This window comes from Neoarius graeffei, chromosome 3, assembly GCF_027579695.1.
Source record: "Neoarius graeffei isolate fNeoGra1 chromosome 3, fNeoGra1.pri, whole genome shotgun sequence".
Taxonomy (NCBI): domain Eukaryota; kingdom Metazoa; phylum Chordata; class Actinopteri; order Siluriformes; family Ariidae; genus Neoarius; species Neoarius graeffei.
In genome coordinates this window covers 117240733-117264932 of record NC_083571.1, presented here as the reverse complement: position 1 = coordinate 117264932, position 24200 = coordinate 117240733, and the positions used below count along the sequence as shown (strand labels likewise).

Sequence of the window (24200 nt, the reverse complement as noted above, 5' to 3'; positions counted from 1 at the left end):
TAAAGACAAAATACAGGAACTACTAACTGGTACATTTGATATGTATTAGTCACGTCATATATGAGTTTCAGGCAGATTTATTTATTTATTTTTACCTAACCCTTCAGGCCTTTTGCAAAGTCTACTTTTGTTGCACTCTGCACAAAATATTTACATATTTTATGGCTAATAAATGAAATATCTAACAGCAAAGCTGATGAAATGGGGAGAAAGTTTTCAACCTACTTTTCTGACCCTGAAGGTGTGAGTGCGTTGTGTGTTAAGTGCAATCCTTCTTGTTTTGAATACTGGTGTGTTTGTTGCAGGTCTCACTCTGGGACATCCCCTGAAGGTCTGAAAGCCGTGGCTCCACCCCCTCCTCCTCCTCGCCCTCATGCTTCACATTCGCGCTCCTCCTCTCTAGACCTGAATAGGAACTTTGCCACAGTCACTGCAGGTACACATCACGTTTATATACGCTTTTATTGAGGGCAGCCAGCTCATGTGTTCATAAATATAAACTAAAACTAAACATTTAATTTCTTCAGGGGCTCAGCAGCAGGGAGGAGTGGTGGCTTTTCCTCCTGCTGTGCCTCCTCGGCCACTGGCTACACAGGTACATATCGTAACAGGCATTGGTCTTTTACTTTATTACAAATTCCAAGAAAATGTGAAAGCAAGGTGGTGATAACCATCATTCTGCCATGCAGTTGGTTCAAAGTAATTGTGTTTCCTCTCTGCTCAGACGTCAGTGCCACATGGGCACCGTTCAGTTGATGGAGATGGTCTTCCAGCACATTCCAGCACTTCACCCCAGCAGATACCTGAACAGCCCAATTTTGCAGATTTCAGCCAGTTCAAGACGTTTGCTGTGGAGCAGCCTGCAGATGAAGGAGACAAACAGCAGGACAGTGGACAGGTAGGGAAACAAAGGAGCTACATAATCTGCTACTGACGGAAACCGGTCTCGGACTTTCTCACCTTGTTGTAAAACACAAGTTTGAAATTTTAATCAGATAAGATGCAATATGGTGATGCAGGAAATCCAGATTATTGGCATGACGTAGAGCAGTCCTGTAAAGCTGGTCATCTTATTGGGCTGTCCCAGTGTTGTAGTCAAGTCACTAAACCTAGAGTCCGAGTCCAGTCTCGAGTCCCCCAGTGTTCAAGTCCAAGTCATTTAAAAAAAAAAAAATTCGAGTTAAGGCCAAGAAAAGACTCCACCTGCACCATGTGACGGTGTCTGTTTCAGCGCCATTAACATTAGTTTGTTTCTGAACATGGCGTATGAACAGGTGAATGTGCTTCTCTTTATCAGGGAGTGTGAAGTATTCTGTCAGAGACGGTTGGGAGACGGAAGTGCAGAAGGTGTGTTTATTAATACAAGTGAAGGCGGTAAACAATCCAGAACGGCAGGCAAAATGGTGAATAAGGCGATAGGTCAAGTGAGGCACAAACAGGCTATCGTAGACTCGGCAGAATCAAAGACGAGAAACAGGAAATCGGGGATCAGGAAACCAAACAAGGAAATAAGGCTCGATAATGTATCAGCAACGCAACTCAATACTTCGCAAAGTAAGTGTTTTTTTATATTGGCGTGCTGATTGCGCCTTAATCCTGTGCAGGTGCGAGTCGTTTACAGTGCATCCGTGAGAGTCGGCTTGGCGTGCGTGCTGTCCAGAGCACGCCCGAGAGTCTGTCTGATGCACGCGCCAAGGCGCGCAGGTGTGATAGTCTTGCATGAAATTAGTACGAAAAATAATGTAGATATAAATATCTTATGCCAAATGATTATGGCATGTTGCAAAAAATAAAGAAAAAATCCGAGTCCTCATCTCTAATTTACGAGTCCGAGTGCAGTTAACGCATGAGTCCAAGTCTGAGTCATCAGTGCTCAAGTCAAGTCATGAATCCTTAAAATTAGGGCATGAGTCGGACTCGAGTACTGCAAGCCTGGGCTGTGCGCATATGCCTAGTGAGTGTGTGGAACACTGTATAAATGAATATGAAGAAACATGTTGAATTGCACACCTCCAGAAGTGTTTTGTTCCTCTTGTACCGCAACGGTTTCCCAAAGCGACCCATTTTTGTTTATTAAAGTACACCGCATCACTCTTCTGTAGGAGTTTGTTCCTGTTGTCACTTGTTATAGCTGTTAAAACTGTTCCCTCATCAGCATGTTTCCTCGTCTCCTGAGCTGAAGTAAAAAAAAAAAAAATCTGGCCATGTTCCTGAAAAAAACACAAACTGCAAACTCCTCTGTTGTGAAGACTTACCAAGGTGGAAAACCTGCTGTCCATTACAAAGTACAGACACTGGAGATGCCTTCTGTAAATGCCGAATCAACATCTTGCAGAAAGCTTCACCATATCAGCAATTAAACACACTTTTACTATTCAGTAAATATAAAGTGCAGTATCTCACTTCAAGCAGAATCACTAATATAATAAGTGCGGTTATTAGGGAATGTTTTGGTGACTTCTTTGTTTAGCACGGACTAGCAGCAGATCATCACCCTGACCTGATTTCCCTGGTTCCTCCATATTTTAATCTACACATGTGGTGATCATAACGCAGCTAAACTGTCAAATCGCAGGAATTTTAAAAAGCCATGCTATGGCAGGAAGGGCACGTCAGGACAAGCTACCTTTCTGCTGAGAATGACAAACCTGATGCGTGTCTCAGTGTTCATCAGCCGTTAAATTACGTTAATGGCATTTAGCAGAGTGATGTACAACAGACACAGAGCAGCCTGGGGAGCAGTTGGCGGTTAGGTGCCTTGCTCAAGGGCACTTCAGTCATTCCTGCTGGTCGAGGGTATCGAACCGGTGACCTTTTTGGTCCCAAAGCTGCTTCTCTAACTATTAGGCCATGGCTTCCCCTGAAATCGCTGTGTTTTGTTTTTGTGCAGGTAGAGAAATGTGCAGATGCTGCTGCAACTTTGAGATCAGCAAAGAACGAATCTCAGCCGGAAGAACGGCCTGCTGCCACTGTGAACTCTGTATGTTTCTCACGCACGCACACAGATGATGATGGCGCAAAAATTATTTTTCACAATAATAATAATAGTAATTATATAATATTAGTGTGGGGGTTTCTACCGAACAAAAATCTCTGCTTTTTACACTGCTGTGGTCAGTTTGCAGCACATTTTTCCTTGTGCTTTTATTAAAAAATGCAAAATGCACTGAGATGTCAGAAGTCTGACTGTGTAGTCTCACTGCTGCTATAGCTGAAAGTGTAGATTTTCAGTAGCGGCGTTCTGCTGTTGAAACTTGTGGGGTTTTTTTGTTTGTTTGTTTTCCCCCCTCCCCCCACAGGCCAAAGGATCCACTCCACTGGCCCCTCCTCCCAAACCTGTCCGGCGAAGGCTGAAGTCAGAAGATGAGCTCAGACCTGAAATGGACGAGCATCCTCAGAAGTCCAGCATCATTGCCACTGTCCTTGCCACGCAGCCTTCTATACCACGGTACACACACGAGATGCTTGTCAATCAAGCATCTTTTTTTTTTTTTTTTAAATATTCTCTCTATCTCTTTTCTAATTGTTTGTTTGTTGTAGGTCCGTTGGGAAGGATAAAAAGGCAATTCAAGCTTCCATTAGGAGAAACAAGGAGACGAACACGGTGCTGGCCAGACTCAACAGTGAATTACAGCAGCAGTTAAAGGTGTGTTAAGACAGGTTGTACTGGATGTACAGTGTGACTCAGAAACGAGCAGTTAGATGTTAGCCTTGAGCTGGAGCACGCACCTCCTACATTGGGATTGATTGGCACAGAGAATGAAAAACACTCATTTGTTAACATTTTGAAATGAAATGAAACTACAGTACTTGTGATGTGAATGTCATATAAGGCAGACCACACTCACCCGATGTACATGGCATAGATATTGACCCCACTGGACGTTTCCTGAGGCTGACGGTGCATTCAGGAAATATTAGGTCTCGGTCTGTGCGAAGATTGTACATTTTAATTGTACGTCAGCAAAACTAGGACTGGATCAGTGCTTGTGCTTGAACGGCAGTGATTTTAGAGAGAAATGGAGACGAGAATAGAAAGGTCTCATTTTAAGCACTGTGTGAAAGATTAATTGCACAAAATAGAAAGCTAACAGGGTGGCACGGTGGTGTAGTGGTTAGTGCAGCTGTCACGTCACAGCAAGAAGGTCCGGGTTCGAGCCCCGTGGCCGGCGAGGGCCTTTCTGTGCGGAGTTTGCATGTTCTCCCCGTGTCCGCGTGGGTTTCCTCCGGGTGCTCCGGTTTCCCCCACAGTCCAAAGGCATGCAGGTTAGGTTAACTGGTGACTCTAAATTGAGCGTAGGTGTGAATGTGAGTGTGAATGGTTGTCTGTGTCTATGTGTCAGCCCTGTGATGACCTGGCGACTTGTCCAGGGTGTACCCCGCCTTTCGCCCGTAGTCAGCTGGGATAGGCTCCAGCTCGCCTGCAACCCTGTAGAACAGGATAAAGCGGCTAGAGATAATGAGATGAGACTTCCAAAGTGATCACATACAGTACCAATCTAAAGTTTGTACACCCCTACTCATTCATAGGTTTTTCTGTATTTTCTACATTGTAGAACAATACTGAAGACATCAAAACTATGAAATAACATCTGGAACAGAGATGGAATTCTGGGGTAAACAAAAGTGTTAAAGTTTCATATTTTAGATTCTTTGAAGTAGCCACCATTTACCGTGATGATGCTGTGCACACTGTTGGTAGTCACCAGGAATGCTTTTCAGTTAACGCAAGTTGTCAAAAGTAGTTGTTCTTTTGGCTGCTCCTGCTACGGGTCGCCGTAGCGTATCATCGTGATCTGCATGTTTGATTTGGCATAGGTTTCTACACCAGATTCCCTTCCTGACACAACCCTCCCCAACCTATCCGGCCTTGGGACCAGCATTAAGTATGCACTGGCTTGTTCAACCCCAGTGGCTGGGTATTTTACTTGATCTGCATGTCTTTTTGAACTGTGGGAGGAAACCGGAGCACCCAGAGGAAACTCCAGACAGGCCTCTGTTGGAACTGAGGTTCAAACCCAGAACCTTCTTGTTGTGAGGGGACAGCGCTAATCACTGCACCACCGTGCCGCCCACGTGCCTCATTAATTAGTGGAATTTCTTGCCTCCTTAATGTGTTTGAGATCAAATGGTAAATAATAAATATAGTAAATAGCCCTGTTCCACAACTGTAGTATTCCGTATTATGTCAAGAAGTGTTCAGCTAATTAAAGAGAAATGACAGTCTGTCAGACATGAAGGTTTTTTTTTTTTTTTAATTATAAATATCCCCCATTGGCCAAAGGTCCGAAAGGGGGATTGTGTCGTGGCAATGTCCATCTGTCCCAGGAAGGGTGCTCACCTTCTGAAATCAACTCCCCTCTCAATTTTTGGAGGAATTTCATGAAACTTGGCAGGATTCTTTGTTATATGTTGTTACTATGCATATTGTAATTTCGTTAAATTCGGTCACATTTTACCAGAGTTGCAGCCCTTGATTAACAAAATAATTTGACAATTTCATGTTGTTTTTTTTTTCCCTTCTGAAATCAACTCCTCCCTCAATTTTTGGAGGAATTTCACTAAATTTGGCAAAAGGTGTTGTTGTATGTCGGTAGTACGCATATTGTTCAATTCGGTCACGTTTTTACCAGAGTTGTGGCCCTTGATTAACAACCTTGTACTGCTCGCCTTCTGACATCAACTCCTCTCACAATTTTTGGACAAATTTCTCGAAGCTTGGCAAAAGGCCTTGTTATATGACGGTAATACGCATATTGCGATTTAAATTTTGTGAAAATTTTACCAGAGTTTTGACCCTTGATTAAATAACTTGTACTTTTGACAATTTAATGAGGGTGGACGGTCTTCTGAAATCAACTCCTCTCACAATTTGTGGAGGAATTTCACCAAACTTGGCAAAAGGCTTTGTTATATGATGGTTATATGCATATTGAAATTTCGTTTAATTTGGGCAAATTTTACCAAAGTTATGCCCTTGATGATTATTAACAGACTTGTACTTTGGCAATTTCATCAAGATGTGCTTGCTTTCTGAAATCAACTTCCCTCATAATTTTTGGAGGAATTTCATGCAATATGGCCAAAAGATGTGCTGTCAGAGCACTCTTGTTAATTCATAAAAATAGACAAACCATTGAATTATGTGTGTCCAGACTTTTGACTGGTACTATATGAGAGAAAAGCAAGATAAGATGCAGGCTGTATATTATATTATTATATACAGCACTTCTATCACTTCTCAAATCTGATTGCATTATTTTTTTGCATGGCTCTGACAGTAGTTTCAGCTGTAACTTGAATGATGTGTATATATTAATGCACTTGTTTTAATGTTTCTATAGCAACAGCGCATACACAGGGACTTGTACAGCAAACCCACCACAGAACCTGCAGACTAATCAGTGGGTTTATTTAAAAAAGGAAAAAAAAGTTTAACAATGCAAAATTGATGTATAGCTTTTTTGTTAAGAGATGGTTCTCATTTATAGGCAGTTTTTTTTTTTTTTTTTGTAAGTGCACAGTGTCACATTATTCCTGACTTATTTGAGGCATTTCGTCCTTGCAGAATTTAACTTTTTTTTTTTTATAAATATAATCAAACTTAAACATAATTTTCCCTTGTTGATTTCTAAAATAGGGTGAGAAAAATAATGCTTTCGCCGAGCACTTTTGCTGTTTGACTCCCCTTGGAAGTGGGAGTATTTTCATTCTGTGCTTGTTTAAGCTACAAAATGGGTGAAAGATGCAGTCCTTTTTTTAATGCTAGTCTTTTATTCACTCTGTTCAAGCACTAAAATCTCATACACTAGCAACAAGCCAGATCATCATCATGATATGAGTAATAACTTGAACATTCATTATGTATTTACCAAACTTGACGGCAGTGTTTTGGTCTGCGTTGTGTTTTAACCAACTCATGCCTCTTTCCTGAGGATTGATGATTAAAGCACAAACAACAATCATCGTATTAATAAAAAAAGTGGTGCTTTATTTACTGTTGTATGCTAAACAGGGTTCAGGATGCTTTTGTGAGTTTGAGTAAAATTCAGAAGTGTCCAATAATCACATTTGATTAAACCTCCAGAGCTTGGAATTTCAGACCTCTGACCATGAAAATGCAGCATCAACTTGGAATTCCTACTCAGAAACTTATTCAACATATATCGTATGACATTGATACTAAAGGGTTAGATGGCTGGCAGCACGGTGGTGTAGTGGTTAGCACTGTCCCCTCACAGCAAGAAGGTTCTGGGTTCGAGTTTTTGGGCCTTTCTGTGCAGAGTTTGCATGTTCTCCCCGTGTCTGTGTGGGTTTCCTCCGGGTGCTCCGGTTTCCCCCACAGTCCAAAGACATGCAGGTTAGGTTAACTGGTGGCTCTAAATTGACTGTAGGTGTGAATGTGTGTGAATGACTGTGTGATGATCTGGCGACTTGTCCAGGGTGAACCCCCTGTACAGGAAAAGTGGCTATGGATGGATGATGGCCATGACCAATTTACTCAACATCAATTTTTTTTTTTTCTCTTCCTCCTCTATCCCCCACTCCCAGGACTTGCTAGAGGAGAGAATATCGTTGGAAGTACAACTGGAGCAGCTGAGACCTTTTTCCCATTTGTAAGCGTGTGTGAAGGAAGAGCTGTGGAGAGTGACAGGAAAGGTCGGGCAGATCCTCCGGGAGGATGCTCATGTCAGCCCTTTTCCTGCTGCTCATCTGGCTGCATGAGGAAAGACACTGCTGCTTCCTCCATAACACACTCACACCCCATCCTGCTCTGATAGACAGGCTGTCCTCACAGCCGGGGGTAGGGATCTATAACATTTTGGCACTTTGATGAAACAGAGTGTGAGTTGAATATAAATGTCAGTCCTCTGCTTGTGCAGCACATGGTTAGCACTGCTGTTATGGGGAGTAGCTATGTGGTTTTTGAATCACACTGAAGATGATGGGGAGGTAATGATTATCCAGTGGTTCTGGCCTGATAATCACGCGAGCGCAGGGGAGGACTGATTTTATTTTTATTTTTGCTGTTGGGAGAGATCATGCTCTGTTTCAGAAGTACATTCACGAATGACTGCTAGGCACTCGTTCATGTTTCTTGTAAGCTCCCTAACAGGCCATTGGCCAATATATGTGTTTGTGTGTGTGTGTGTGTGTGTGTGTGTGAGTGATGGTTATAAATATATGGCATAATACAGAGTTTCTCAGCTCTGGTCCTGAGGGTCACTGCTCTGCACATCCATCACACCTGATCGGCGCATGATAATGAAGATGAAGTGTGTTCGCACGGAGTAAAGTGCCACCAGGAGTGAAGTTGAGAAACACTGGAATAATGTGTCAAAGACCGCTCTGTTTTCTTCTTTTAACATCTGTGGTATAATGTTTTCCTACCTTGTACAGTCATTGATCCTGCAGAACAGATCTTTTCTTTCTAAAGAGTATTTCCTGTATGGCAGAGAACCTGAGTGAGTCCTGCTTCAGAATCACGTTTTCCTGTTCAATCAGAAAAAAAAAAAGAGACCTGAAACTGCACTTTCTTCCCCTTTTACTCTTGTTTGTCTGTATTTTACCCTGTAACACTTTTTGCATGTTGTTCCTGTTCTTATTTGATCTAAAACGGCTCTTAAAAATCGAACCACTTCATTTGTGCATCTGTTACCTTAACTAGTACTAGAGTTCTACATTCTTGCGCAAACTTAATGTCTTAATTGTTGGGTTAGTCCCCCCCCCTTTCCTTCTTTCCTCTTCCCTGTCCCTGAAGCCTTACTCCTTTCATTCAGGTTTTTACACTAATCTCTCTCCCTCCCTCCCTCCCTCCCTCCTCCCCCCATGTTGACTCAAGGTGAGCTCCCCCCCTTCCTCCTGCTGTTCAGGTCGATGTACTGTATAAGGGGTTTGTTGTATATTGTATGATACACACCTTTTGATCTTGTATGTAAATTTGCATTAATTGCTGACTAATAGCAAATATTCTATTTAATTGCTTAGATTATGGCTGTGGGATCATAGATGTTTAACTGCATGGATGTATCTCTGCAGAATGAACTAGCAGCTGTGTGATTTTTACACAAAATAAAAACGGCACAATATTTTAATAACTTTTTCCTTTGTCATGAATTTCAAATACATTCAGGTTTTGCTGTGCTTTTATTTAGCAGCATGTTGGATTTACATTAGCTCAATGCAGATACAAGTAAAACTGCAGATGCAATTATCATGTGCTTAATTTTTCTTATGTCTCATCTTTGTCTGTCCAAAGATCATCAGAATTGTGTGCGCGCGCTCTGATTTCATGGTGAAATACACAGTGCAGCCTGCCTTTGGAAAGGAAATCATTTCAAAACACAATATGAAAAATGGCCTGTATGTCATGAATGTATACAAATTAGCCCATAACTTTAACACTTGTAGAATTATTTACAAATAAAGTTGATTGCATAAGTATTCACGCTCATAGCAATACAGCCCATAAATTCATTCCTTTTCGTAATTGACAGTTTATTGCTTTATTTTGCCCCCTAGTGGAATAAGAGATTTCAGTCCACAAGATGATATTAATTTAGACCACATACTTTAAATTCATTTGGTGGGTTGGATTTAGTAACTAATTCAACTGGTCCAAGACCACTGACTGTATATTTGACATGTCTGCTTTATGACTGATGCCACAGACAGGCCAGAATATCTGGTTTATATGTGCTGTGTTTGAGAACTAATTGTATACCCCCGCTCCGAAGGAGGGGTTATACTGGTTTACCTCTGTCCGAAACACCCCTTTTCTCAGCAACCACAAATCATAGCCACTTGGTACTGAGCTTCAGCTTGGGGTTCTAGATCATGTTTACTGTTTTCAGGTCTGTCACACATTGACTTCCTGTTTACCGACAATGTAGGGTGGATTTTGATAGCCTGGCTAACGTGACTGCAAAGCTCTCTGAGCTATTGGTCTGGCCAAGATATTAAGCCCAACCGTTTCCCAGAGCCCGTGGTTGACCCGCCTCCCTGAAATGCCTCAGTTTGCTACTGGTCGAAGCCAGAAAAGGCTGTGACGAAGCTTAAACCAATCACATCACTCTTTCCTCTGACGTATGTGACACGACGGGGCTAACTGGTAGATTAAACTCTTACTGAAGCCGGTCGGGAGCAAGGTGAAAACGTCCTTCCTTTCAATAAATACCTCCAGGGCTGCTCTTTGCTCTGTTTTCAATGAGAACTTCCCGTTGAATGCTTTCAATACAGCATCTATGCGTAATAGATGCGGAAGCGTGAATGAAGTGCTTCCGGCATAGATTCTGTAAATAATCTATGGCTTCCGGTCGCAGTTCTACTACGTCAGTGCCTTGAACACACCTCTACCCAGGGCCGTTGGAGATGCTCAAAGTTGATTGGCTCCCGATTTTTCGGGAGCATGGAAGAGCTGTAGATAGCTTGCCTGGCCAGACTCAGCTCGCAACAGGCCCTCGTGTTGCGTCACGCTTAGGATGGGCGGGCCCAGGCTAGGATTTTGACGTTGTTTCAAGAAGCAAAACGCTGTTTCAGAATGAGAGTTTAGCAAGATGCTGTTTGAAATCCCTGGGAGAGACGCTGCTCTTTACTTACTTGTTTCACAATAAGAGTCCTGTTCCTTCGATCGCTTGCGTTCTGATATAAGCGAGAGCGGGGGATGCGTAAGCGAGCAGGAGCTCACAGTTGATCTTTTTTTCTTTTGATTCATTCCCAGAAAACGGCACTTTTTTTATTATTCTTTTTCCTTTCCTCCTCAATCTGTTTGTGCCATAAACAAACCTCAGGGTTGGAGGACACATCAGGAGAATGTAAGAGCAACTGGTTCCCTGTCCTCTGTCCAGAAATATTGCAGATGTGTGTGAAACACTGGAGTAGTTCTTTACCAGTGCTGAGATTTGACCTGAAAGAGAGCCTTCTGGTTCAGAACCTTCACTGCTGACCTCTCAAATACCACCATTTCCCAAATTCCACCAGAGTTGCCTGTTCAGGAAACCAAGGTTATGACTTGTTTACTCTGTTTATTCCTCATTTATTGATTTACATATAAAGGGGAAACATTGGGTTTATTTGTACGTTTTATTATCCGTTTTGCAGTGTGCAGTTGGTTATTACAGGGAAACTGGAAGCACTTTTTTATTGTCACACAGATGCCTGAGGATCTTTTTGATGCCTAGGTCAGGATCATACAGCAGGAGTTATGCTAGATATAAAGAACATCCAGCTAAGTAGTACAACAGCTAAGTAGTTGAGATAAATGCAGGATTTCTGTAATGATGTTTGTTGGGTCGACTCCACCTGGTCTCCACGATTACTTGGCAAGACTGTAATTAAACAAAAAAAACAGATTTTGTAGTAAATACAACAATTGAGTAAAGTTAATGCAGCTGATTTAAGTTTCAAGGGAATAATTTTCCAGAACAGCGTCTTAAATACCCACACAGTGTTCTGTTTGTAGCGATCCAGAGCCTCCTTTGCCACCACCTCTGAGAACTTCGGGTCAGTCCAAGGGATGTCTCCTGGCACGCTGAAGCTCATTTCTGGCTCGTCAAACAGTTTGACAGATACGTTGGTGTCCCCTGGCTTCTCTGGAGTCTCCGGGTCCTTACAGATGACCTTTGTGAAAGCAGAATATGGCGTTACATAGATGAGCTCACCGATTGTGTCTGAATTAGATTAGATAGAACTTTATTGATCCTTTTGGGAGGGTTCCCTCAGGGAAATTAAGAATGCATGCGAGTAAGGTGGCACTGATGTCAGGACTCACTGTTTGGATTTTAAAGATGCCATCGTTACTGGTTGTGTGGTTGGCAAGCGAGGACACCCAGCTGAACTGCTTCCTCAGCATGTCCAGCAGGTTCGAGGTGTTGAGCATCTCCTCCTCGAAGTGCCTCAGGAGGTTGTTGTACTCCTTTGTGAATCTCTCAGCCAAAGCCAGAGCCTGTTCCAGGTCTTTTTTCAGTGGACCTTCCAGAGGCTTCTTTCCAGAACAATCTGCACACACACACACAAAAAAAAAGTCATGGGGTAGTAGCACTGGGCTAGTAGAACCTGGACCATCAGCATTAGGGCGGTGATGAGCAACTGGTAGGTTTCATCACTAAGCATGGGAAAAACTTGGTTTTCTCAGTGCTGTCAGTCTTTCTTTTGAAAGAATCAACTGTTTGCTGCAGATGACCAGCTTAGTCAGATAAAGATCATTTGGTTTCCTGTCAGAATGAAGAAAACCCAGCACCCGGAAGTGCAGATAGCTAACGAGAGCGTAAGACGAGACCATCTTAAGTCTGCTTTATGCTTCATCAGCAGTGCTCATGCCAATAACCACAAACGAACCTGGGGCTGCCTGCAAGGCACGCTTATCATCAAACAAACATGGTGGTGTGGTGTAAGCAGGAAGTCGTAGTAGTTGATAATAGAGGTTTTATTGGCTGTTGAAGCGCGAGGTTTTTTGCTTCAACTGAAAAACAGCGTTGCAGTTTTTGCTGCCTCATCTAAACAAGATGATACAGAACTGCACTGTCTAGAAGGAAATTCTTACTATAAAGCAGGTTTTAAAGTAATTATGACTGACTTTACATGGTAGGCTTTGAAAATCATTCCTCAGCATATCTAACATATCTCTAAAGTAATGATATTGCACTTCAACAGAAAACCCTAAGCTACGAGGTATAGCATTTTCAGTGCACTACTACACAGCTGATAAAACGGCCTTACCACACCACTTTCAAATTCTCTATTCTGATTGCTCAAAAGTGTTTTCATTTTCTATGACAGAAGACAAATCCCTGTTATGACAAGTGAAAAAGATGTTCACCATTAAACATAAATAGATTTAGTATAAATACGCAGGTGATTTACAGAAAATCGATTAATTTTCTCGATTTATTGTCAAGAAATTTGGACTATATCGCTTCAATTGACTCGGCAAAACGGCGGCCAATCGCTTCGTCACCGTAAGTGAAGGATTACAAATGGTGAAAGAAAATGCTGTTCCAAAAAGCACTAAAGATGCGATGGAGTTTGGTCACAAACTATTCAAAGGTAAGGTGGAATTGAGTCATTTCATCGATTTCAAAACAAAGTACTTTGTGACTCTGCATAGATGGGTGACGAGTCTGCATCATGCTGCTTTTGAAGTTTGAAATAAGTGACTGTCTTTTCTGAATATGACTGTTTTAAAAAACAATCACCTGTCTATTTATACTAAAACAATGACCTGCCTCAGGCTTGGTGAATATCCGTGATTGTTCTACATACAGGACACACTTTTGATGGAATAAAAATGTGTTCTATTCCCTTCTAGCAGGTTTCATTCATTTGGTTTGATAGCATGCAATATTGTTTATCCTACGTGTATTACATCACTACCCAGTAGAGAATGAGTGTTGAACATGGTTTACGATATTGTGTGGGTGTCAAGACATGACATCACACATCGAAGACATGAAACTTTTGTGCTAGTGAGCGACTGTGACAATTTGTAAATAAACAAACATGGCCGCCAGGTTTGCTTCATTAAATACGGAAGATCTTGAGACAATTTTGAAAGAGAAAGATGTGTTGAACACCCGAAAGGAATGTGTATGTATTATTATAATAATGGCTTTTTTTTCATGGTCTATCAGATATATTCCATTCAGCTACTCATCTTCGACTTGTTCAGCATCATGCTCGCTGAATGGAATATATCTGATGGACCATGAAAAAAGCCAGACAATATTATTTAAATAATAACCTCGACTTTGTTGCAGTTATTCACAGATATTCACCTCGCCTTCAGCAAATAATTGTTAAAGTATGATATGCCGCTCTTTTTAAAAACTAATAATTATTATTCATCTCATTATCTCTAGCCGCTTTATCCTGTTCTACAGGGTCGCAGGCGAGCTGGAGCCTATCCCAGCTGACTACGGGCGAAAGGCGGGGTACACCCTGGACAAGTCGCCAGGTCATCACAGGGCTGACACATAGACACAGACAACCATTCACACTCACATTCACACCTACGCTCAATTTAGAGTCACCAGTTAACCTAACCTGCATGTCTTTGGACTGTGGGGGAAACCGGAGCACCCGGAGGAAACCCACGCGGACACGGGGAGAACATGCAAACTCCGCACAGAAAGGCCCTCGCCGGCCCCGGAGCTCGAACCCAGGACCTTCTTGCTGTGAGGTGACAGCGCTAACCACTACACCACCGTGCCACCCTAATTATTATTATTATTATTATTATTGAGTCTCCTCAGGCGACATGTCTTTCTGTAGCTGGTGTTGGGTAGGAGTGGCGTCTCCCATCCATCACTTATATTGGCTTGTGCAACCCCAGTGACTGGGTTAAAAAAAAAAACGTAAAAAGGTGTTTTTTTTTTTTTTTAATAAGTGTTGGGGAAATTGAGGTAGTCCAAGAGTCCTGTGTTATGACACATGGGCCGTGCTACTATTGGAAAATAATCTTTGCAGTGGGGCACTGATGATTAACTTCCTCTTACAGCATGCTCTGTAATGTTTTGTTCCTTATTTGAGCCAATCTAAGCTATCTGATTTAAAATGGAGCAATGCTACCACCTTGCTACTGGTAATGGAGTTAAACAAATAGCTTCATTACTTATAGGGACATGATGAGCCACTGCTGCTGTGATTTACTGCTGTAAACACATCTGAGCAGATGTTTCTGCTTGTATGTCACCACTGGCTACAGATGTGTAAGGCATGTTACTGATTTTATTATTCTGGACATCCCCACACATGCTTTTGAGAGCTTAAAATGAAAAGTGGAGCACTCTTGTACACTTCATTCTGGTGTAAACGAGTCTTAATTTTATCCCCATCCTGCCCTGAGAGTGCTGCTGTTTGTTTGTTTTTAAAAAATAAATTTCAGCCCACGTATTTTCAGTAGCATCCCGAATAGTTAACTGGCATATACCTGTATACTTATTTCATGTTTCTGTATACTTATGGTTTCATGATTTGAAATTGAAAAGTTTTCATGATGATGCATTTAAAGTAACAAACTTGAACGTTTTTGCACGTTTGCTTAATCACTTGTTTATAAACCTGATTACTTTTTTTTAAACAAAAAATTATTCCAGAATAGAAAATGTCAAAAACATTGAAAGCATTATTGTATTTTATTTCACTTTTAAGGTCTTTTATATATTCATCTTTAACGTAATAACAGGAGTTTGGGTGAGCGTTGTACAGTAAATTAAAAAAGGTTTATGGGTTAAAGTTATTTATAAATGACATCCAGCTGAAATAAAGGTCAAAGATCAAAGTTCAGAAAATTAAAACTGATTATTTCTTTTAGATTCAAATGCAAATAAAAGAACCAGTTGTGGAATTTGGTAGGTAATGTAGGTATGCCCCCACAGTTTGAATACCTCTGATTTATTCAACTTTAGTTTTATCACATTTATGTGGCCTGTTGTATACATGAACGGCAGCTTAGCATGCTATAAATCAGAGAAAAAGAATACAGTAAGATAAAATAATTTTTTTTTTTAAATAGAGGAGACATTTTGGTAATGTCCCGAGTATAATGTGCTCCTGATCAGGCGGGCCGGCTCTGTGGTCAGCATGAAGCTGGACTCTCTGGTGACGGTGGCAGAGAAGAGGTCTATGGACAAACTACTGAACATCATGGACGATGCCAGTCGCCCTCTGCACACCGTCATCAGCAACCAGAGGAGCCTGTTCAGTGACAGAATGCTCCTTCCCAAGTGCAGGATGAACAGACTCAAAAACTCCTTTATCCCTCACGCCATCAGACTGTACAGCTCCTCTCTGGGGGGGAGGAGGGGGAACAGGAGGACAGAGGACGGGAAGGAGCAGCAGCCTAGCCTAACAATAAGCAATACCGGACAATGTGCAATATAAAGTGCAATAACTCTCCTGCCGCCCCCCCTTTCCTTTCTCCCCTCCTCTCTCTCCTCCATATCTTATTCTTTTTATATTTGTATATGTAAATACTTAATTTATCTAGAAGTTTTCTAAAGACTTAATTTATCTAGAAGTTCTCTCTTTTTTTTTTTTTCTATTCTATTCTCCGTTCATCCTATAATGATGCTACTGGAATTTTAATTTCCCCGAGGGATCCCAAAGGGATCAATAAAGTTCTATGTAATCGAACACTGTGCTCACCAATGTGTTGGATCTCCTTGCACTTCTCGCACTCCTCTCGGAGTTTGACGCAGCCGGCAGAGTTGCGGCGGATCTCCCGGCAGGTCATCTTATCATTCCCAAACGGCTTGGTTACAATAACGTCTTCGTTTACGCTGCCATCTGTCAGAAAACAGCAGACGCAAAGGATGGACATTATAAATAACATCCAAAACAAGACCTCCTTCAATGTATCTGGAAAAGTCATGAGTGCTTGGCAATAAATAGCCTTACATGTACAGAATTCCCATAATGCAGTGCAACTTAATGATGCATAACCCGTAGAGTTGATATGGTTTGGGACACACCCTTGTTTGCTGTGATGTGACTGATGAATATAGTATCGTGTCTCTGTACTGCATTTTATTTCACACACAGTGAGACTTTAATTCAACGCAGAAGGGAGTAATAAATTCACACTAATGCAGTACCATTCGAGTTTGTTTGTTTGTTTGTTTACCTTCAGAGGGAAAGTTCAAATCACCACCCGTGTGTGACCCAAACGATCCAAAGACATCTTGTGTCATCTGCATCATGGGCTGGAACATGCTGTGAAAACCAGGGAAATGTGGGTCATGGAAGAGGGACCTGTAGATACGGGAGGGTCTGTGGAACCAGCTGGGCTGGTGCAGGGAGCGCATGTGGTCAAATACTCTCATGCTGTCCACAAAGATGCTGTCCACACCGTCAGCCACATCAGTGTAGCGTCTCTCCAAATCCTGGAAGTGCTGCCTCTGTTGGTGGTCCTCTTTCTCCAAAGTCTCAATGTTCTGACCGTTGATCCAGATGGAGAAAGGTGAGGACCGGTTCAGGAACTCCTCTAGCTGAGACAGGAGGAGCACACAAAAATATGGTTTTGAGTTCCATCGTGTTCAGTTTTATAGAACAGACACGGCACTGGTGAAGTCTTGGTTTTGGTCAGAAGGTGGTGATTTCTATAACCGCAGCTCTGACAGTTTGCAAGACAAATCACAAATTGTTTCTATAGTAACATCTTGCGCAGGGACGGATAGTCCAAGCCTGATGATAAAAGTATTTTAAACTGATGTGGATTTTTTTTTTTTTTGTAAGATGCTCATTTAACATTTATGGATTTATGGAAGGAGTCTGCAGTATCATCACTTTTTGTAAAATTTCAGTAAGTTTCCTGCTTCAGAAAAGTCTTCAGGACTTTGTGGTTTCTGGGTAACATGACAAACTTTTTGTTGTCTTACTCGCTTCAAGAAAGGGGGGAAAATAGGCTAGTGAGGGAATAACCGTTTATAGCTGCTATAATGTAAGTGATAACAGGAAGTAACTTTGTCTAATGTCCATTCCACAGCTTTAAATGCAACTATAAATGGACAAAAAATTACATGTTGCTCAATTAATAAAAATATAATCATTTGTATTTTGCTGTCATGTAAGAGAAATAAAACATGGTCTTTAAAGCAATTGTTTTAAAGTGTTCAAGAATGTTATAAGTTACTATTAGTACATAAATATGGTATATTATCAATTACAGCATTTTTATTCAAAAATGCTTTAAAAACTTAATGTTTAATGAAATGGTGCCTTCTGGTTTCTATCACTTAAATATATTACTAATGTATATAAATTATACAGTATAATGTGTAATGGTTTTATGTTATATTTAACAATTATTCGCTGAAGGTGAAATGAATATCTGTGATTATTATCCATACAGGACACTTTTTAGATGGAATAAAAACGTGTTCTATTCCCTTCTAGTGGGTTTCATTCATTTGGTTTGATAGCATGCAATATTGTTAGCATATCGCTTATCCTACGTGCATTACATCATTGAGCGTTGAATATGGTTTACGATATTGCATGGTTGTCAAGACATGTCATACATCGGAGACATAAAACTTCTGCACTAGTGAGTGACTGTGACAATTTGTAAATAAACAAACATGGCTGCCAAGTTTGCTTCATTAAATACGGAAGATTTTGAGACCATTTTGAAAGAGAAAGACGCGTTGAACACCCGAAAGAATGTGTATGTATAATAATAATATTGTCTGGCTATTTTTTTTGTGGTCTATCAGATGTATTCCATTCAGCTACTTGTCTTCGACTCGTTCAGTATCATGCTCGCTGAATGGAATATATCTGATAGACCACAGAAAAAGCCAGCCAATCAGGAACAGAATTTTCTTTCATCATTTCTAATTCTTCCTCACTTATAGTGACGAAGCGATTAGCTGCCGTTTTGCCGAGTCGCTCGAGGTGATTATCGAGAAATAGTCTGAATTTTTCGATCATGATTTTTTTGTAATCACCTGCATGTTTATACTAATACACAATCTGACAAGTACAATATTCCAGTTAGCCCCCGAACGCAGCATGACCGCTGTGAATTTCAGAGCTCACCTGTCGACCCACCAGGCCGGAGCCGCTGCTGCAGGTGCGAGAGTAAAATTTAACACACACGTTCCTCAGGCACGGCTTACACTCCTCCCACAGGGCCTGTGTGGTTTCGTTACACACTGACTGCTCCGCGTTCAGCTTCTCCTCCATCTCCTGTGCGACCTTCAAAGCGTCCTAATACACAGGGAAGGTCTAAGGTGAGTTCTAACACACTTCCAAACTGTTAGTCCTCACTGAGGGGAAAAAAAAAATCAGTGATTCTGAACATCATCTCTAACCTCTTTCTGCTTCTTGGTTTCCTCCAGTGATGACAGGAACTTCTTGTGATCTTTTTCCGATTTCTCCATCACGGTCTTCATCTCCTTGACGCCGTTAATGGCGTTTTCGATTTCCTCATCCACATATTTCTCTCCGAGCTGAGAGATCTCTGTAGATGCACAGCTACCATTAAGCGCTGGCTGATCTCTATTTTAACTGCATTGAGAGGACTTCTGTAATACTCACGGTTAAGGTCGTCATTGGAGGGGGAAAGCAGACACTCAGCGGAGATGTAGAGGAGCGAAAGGCCCAACAAAGACCAACACACCCTCATCTTCAGCGAGTTCAGGTGCAGGAAACACGCTAAAGGTAGGAGAGATGGATGTAATGTGACTTCCTTGGACATGTGATCTCTGACACAAGATCAAACCAGTATATATCATGAACACAGGAAACTACAATGCAACTTGTTACTGAACCTAGCTAGGTATTTAGCCGCTTCAGTGACAACACTTCATTTTTAATACCTTATATTCTGATTAGTCAATTACGGCATTCTACGGTCTGTGTAACACACCATTGGTTTGGACCAAAAAAATAATTTTTAAATCAATACTTTCTCAAAATATGGATTTATTTCGTAAGTAGTCATGTAATAAGGGATAATGTACAATGAGATGGTCATTATTGAGAAATAAACCCCTTCAGGGTGATTCAAGACCTCTCCACTTCATGTTGGAGTCCTACAGTGGTGCTTGAAAGTTTGTGAACCCTTTAGAATTTTCTATATTTCTGCATAAATATGACCTAAAACAACATCAGATTTTCACACAAGTCCTAAAAGTAGATAAAGAGAACCCAGTTAAACAAATGAGACAAAAATATTATACTTGGTCATTTATTTATTGGGGAAAATGATCCAATATTACATATCTGTGAGTGGCAAAAGTATGTGAACCTTTGCTTTCAGTATCTGGTGTGACCCCCTTGTGCAGCAATAACTGCAACTAAACGTTTGCAGTAACTGTTGATCAGTCCTGCACACCGGCTTGGAGGAATTTTAGCCCGTTCCTCCATACAGAACAGCTTCAACTCTGGGATGTTGGTGGGTTTCCTCACATGAACTGCTCGCTTCAGGTCCTTCCACAACATTTCAATTGGATTAAGGTCAGGACTTTGACTTGGCCATTCCAAAACATTAACTTTATTCTTCTTTAACCATTCTTTGGTAGAACGACTTGTGTGCTTAGGGTCATTGTCTTGCTGCATGGACCCACCTTCTCTTGAGATTCAGTTCATGGACAGATGTCCTGACATTTTCCTTTAGAATTCAGTGGTATAATTCAGAATTCATTGTTCCATCAATGATGGCAAGCCGTCCTGGCCCAGATGCAGCAAAACAGGCCCAAACCATGATACTACCACCACCATGTTTCACAGATGGGATAAGGTTCTTATGCTGGAATGAAGTGTTTTCCTTTCTACAAACATAACGCTTCTCATTTAAACCAAAAAGTTCTATTTTGGTCTCATCCATCCACAAAACATTTTTCCAATAGCCTTCTGGCTTGTCCACATGATGTTCAGCAAACTGCAGATGAGCAGTAATGTTCTTTTTGGAGAGCAGTGGCTTTCTCCTTGCAACCCTGCCATGCACACCATTGTTGTTCAGTGTTCTCCTGATGGTGGACTCATGAACATTAACATCAGCCAATGTGAGAAAAGCCTTCAGTTGCTCAGAAGTTACCCTGGGGTCCTTTGTGACCTCGCTGACTATTACACGCCTGGCTCTCGGAGTGATCTTTGTTGGTCGACCACTCCTGGGGAGGGTAACAGTGGTCTTGACTTTCCTCCATTTGTACACAATCTGTCTGACTGTGGATTGGTGGAGTCCAAACTCTTTAGAGATGGTTTTGTAACCTTTTCCAGCCTGTTGAGCATCAACAATGCTTTTTCTGAGCTCCTCAGAAATCTCCTTTGTTCGTGCCATGATACACTTCCACAAACATGTGTTGTGAAGATCAGACTTTGATAGATCCCTGTTCTTTAAATAAAACAGGGTGCCCACTCACACCTGATTGTCATCCCATTGATTGAAAACACCTGACTCTAATTTCACCTTCAAATTAACTGCTAATCCTAGAGGTTCACATACTTTTGCCACTCACAGATATGTAATATTGGATCATTTTCCTCAATAAATAAATAACCAAGTATAATATTTTTGTCTCATTTGTTTAACTGGGTTCTCTTTATCTACTTTTAGGACTTGTGTGAAAATCTGATGTTTTAGGTCATATTTATGCAGAAATATAGAAAATTCTAAAGGGTTCACAAACTTTCAAGCACCACTGTACATCACCCTAGCAAGGTTTATTCCACAATAATGACCATCTTGCTGGACATTATCCCTTACATAGTAGCAACTAGCTATACTTACTCCCTTTATTTATGTAGTATTTTATAGAGTAATAATACAACCCCAAATCAGAACAAGTTGGGATGGTATGTTGAAAATAAACTGTAAACAATTATTTGTAAATAATCTTTAACCTGTATTGCACTCAAAACGGCACACTGTTTTAATGTCTTACCCCATTATTTGATTGTGATTTTTATAAACACATTTCAAGAAAGTTGGGACGGTAAAGTATTTCCCACTTTATAATGTTTCCGTTCCTTCTTACAACACTTAAATATGTTTAAGGACTGAAGACACCAAGTGATGAAATGTTTCAGGTGTTACTTTGTCTCGTTGTTCCTGCAAACAGGTCTTAATGTGTACAACAGTACAGGGTCATCACATTTTTCATTTCGAAATTCAACACACATTCTCTATTGGGGACAGAGAGGACACGCCCTCTTCTTCCACAGTCACGCCTTTGTAATGTGAGCAGAATGTGGTTTTGCACTGTCGTGTTGAAATCTCCCTGGAAAAGACGTCGTCTTGAAGGTAGCAGATGTTGCTCCAAAATCTCAGTGTACTTTTCTGCATTAATGCTCCATCACAGAAGTGTAAGTTACCTTTCGCAAGGGCACTGACCCAACCCCATACCATGACACACCCTGGTTTTTGGACTTGTTCCTGCTAACAATCTGGATGGTCCTTTTCCTCTTTAGTGCAGAGCACAAAGCATTCATATGTTCCATAAATGACCTGTAATACTGATTTGTCTGAGCACAATACACGTTTCCACTGTGTGATGGTCCATCCCAGACACCTCCGAGCCCAGAGAAGTCAACAGCGTTTCTGGACACAGTTAACATCAGGCTTCCTTTTTGCACAGTAAAGTTTTAACTGGTGTTTGTTGATGTAACTCCATATTGTAGCTTGATAAAAGGTTTGCTGAAGTAATCCCGAGCCCATGTGGTTCTATCAGCTATACAGGTGCTGGTCATATAATTAGAATATCATGAAAAAGTTTATTTATTTCAGTAATTCCATTCAAAAAGTTAAACTTGTATATTATATTCATTCATTACACACAGACTGATATATTTCAAATGTTTATTTCTTTTCATTTTGATGATTATAACTGACAACTAATGAAAATCCCAAATTCAGTATCTCAGAAAATTAGAATATTACTTAAGACCAATACAAAAAAAGGATTTTTAGAAATGTTGGCCAACTGAAAAAGTATGAGCATGTACAGCACTCAATACTTAGTTGGGGCTCCTTTTGCCTGAATTACTGCAGCAATGCGGCGTGGCATGGAGTCGATCAGTCTGTGGCACTGCTCAGGTGTTATGAGAGCCCAGGTTGCTCTGATAGTGGCCTTCGGCTCTTCTGCATTGTTGGGTCTGGCGTATCGCATCTTCCTCTTCACAATACCCCATAGATTTTCTATGGGGTTAAGGTCAGGCGAGTTTGCTGGCCAATTAAGAACAGGGATACCGTGGTCCATAAACCTGGTACTGGTAGCTTTGGCACTGTGTGCAGGTGCCAAGTCCTGTTGGAAAATGAAATCTGCATCTCCATAAAGTTGGTCAGCAGCAGGAAGCATGAAGTGTTCTAAAACTTCCTGGTAGACGGCTGCGTTGACCTTGGACCTCAGAAAACACAGTGGACCAACATCAGCAGATGACATGGCACCCCAAACCATCACTGACTGTGGAAACTTTACGCTGGACCTCAAGCAACGTGGATTCTGTGCCTCTCCTCTCTTCCTCCAGACTCTGGGACCTTGATTTCCAAAGGAAATGCAAAATTTACTTTCATCAGAGAACATAACTTCGGACCACTCAGCTCCAGTCCTTTTTGTCTTTAGCCCAGGCAAGACGCTTCTGACGCTGTCTCTTGTTCAAGAGTGGCTTGACACAAGGAATGCGACAGCTGAAACCTGTGTCTTGCATACGTCTGTGCGTGGTGGTTCTTGAAGCACTGACTCCAGCTGTAGTCCACTCTTTGTGAATCTCCCCCACGTTTTTGAATGGGTTTTGTTTCACAAGCCACACTCCAGGGTGCGGTTATCCCTATTGCTTGTACACTTTTTTCTACCACATCTTTTCCTTCCCTTCACCTCTCTATTAATGTGCTTGGACACAGAGCTCTGTGAACAGCCAGCCTCTTTAGCAATGACCTTTTGTGTCTTGCCCTCCTTGTGCAAGGTGTCAATGGTCATCTTTTGGACAACTGTCAAGTCAGCAGTCTTCCCCATGATTGTGTCGCCTACAGAACTCCACTGAGAGACCATTTAAAGGCCTTTGCAGGTGTTTTGAGTTAATTAGCTGATTAGAGTGTGGCACCAGGTGTCTTCAATATTGAACCTTTTCATAATAATCTAATTTTCTGAGATACTGAATTTGGGGTTTTCATTAGTTGTCAGTTATAATCATCAAAATTAAAAGAAATAAACACTTGAAATATATCAGTCTGTGTGGAATGAATGAATATAATATACATGTTTCACTTTTTGAATGGAATTACTGAAAGAAATCAACTTTTTCATGATATTCTAATTATATGACCAGCACCTGTACATGAATGATGGTTCTTGATGCAGTGCGATCTGAGGGATTGGAGATCACAGGGGTTCAGATTAGGCTTGAGCCCTTGTCCTTTACACACCAAAATCCCTCCAGATTCCTTGAATCGTTCAATGGTGATGTGCACCGTAGAGGGTGAAACATCCAAATCCCTTCGTATCTTTCTTTGAGGAACATTTGTTTTTATTTTAAACATTTCAATAATTTTCTCATGCATTTGTTGACAAACTGGAGATCCTCGGCCCATCTTCACTCCTCAAACACTAGGCCTTTCCTGGATACTGATTTTGTACCAAATCATGATTACAATCATGTGTTGACATCACCTGCTTTAAATCACATCATTATTTAATTGTTTTAGCTCATTACTAGCCCTACATTGCCCCATTCCAACTTTTTTTGGAATGTGTCGCAGGAAT

At 41.2% G+C, this 24200-nt stretch overlaps 2 protein-coding genes across 4 annotated transcripts in view; one reads left to right on the top strand and one right to left on the bottom strand.

Annotated features, from left to right (window-relative positions):
* The window catches only part of reps1 (RALBP1 associated Eps domain containing 1), a 61170-nt gene extending 52072 nt beyond the window's left edge, over positions 1–9098 (top strand). For all 3 annotated transcript variants that reach the window (XM_060917980.1, XM_060917979.1, XM_060917978.1), the window contains 7 exons: positions 306–436; positions 528–595; positions 725–898; positions 2891–2980; positions 3300–3448; positions 3541–3646; positions 7552–9098. In XM_060917980.1, coding sequence (XP_060773963.1) covers positions 306–436; positions 528–595; positions 725–898; positions 2891–2980; positions 3300–3448; positions 3541–3646; positions 7552–7620 — 787 coding nt within the window. In that variant the 3' untranslated portion in view covers positions 7621–9098. The remainder of the gene's footprint in view (positions 1–305; positions 437–527; positions 596–724; positions 899–2890; positions 2981–3299; positions 3449–3540; positions 3647–7551) is intronic.
* A 1970-nt stretch (positions 9099–11068) lies between these two features.
* clu (clusterin) overlaps positions 11069–24200 on the bottom strand; it is a 30584-nt gene continuing 17452 nt past the window's right edge. The window contains exons 2-9 of the mRNA XM_060917981.1: positions 19039–19155; positions 18813–18961; positions 18538–18708; positions 16622–16985; positions 16144–16284; positions 11771–11997; positions 11444–11619; positions 11069–11327 (exon numbers count right to left, since the gene is read on the bottom strand). Coding sequence (XP_060773964.1) covers positions 11315–11327; positions 11444–11619; positions 11771–11997; positions 16144–16284; positions 16622–16985; positions 18538–18708; positions 18813–18961; positions 19039–19126 — 1329 coding nt within the window. The 5' untranslated portion in view covers positions 19127–19155 and the 3' untranslated portion in view covers positions 11069–11314. The remainder of the gene's footprint in view (positions 11328–11443; positions 11620–11770; positions 11998–16143; positions 16285–16621; positions 16986–18537; positions 18709–18812; positions 18962–19038; positions 19156–24200) is intronic.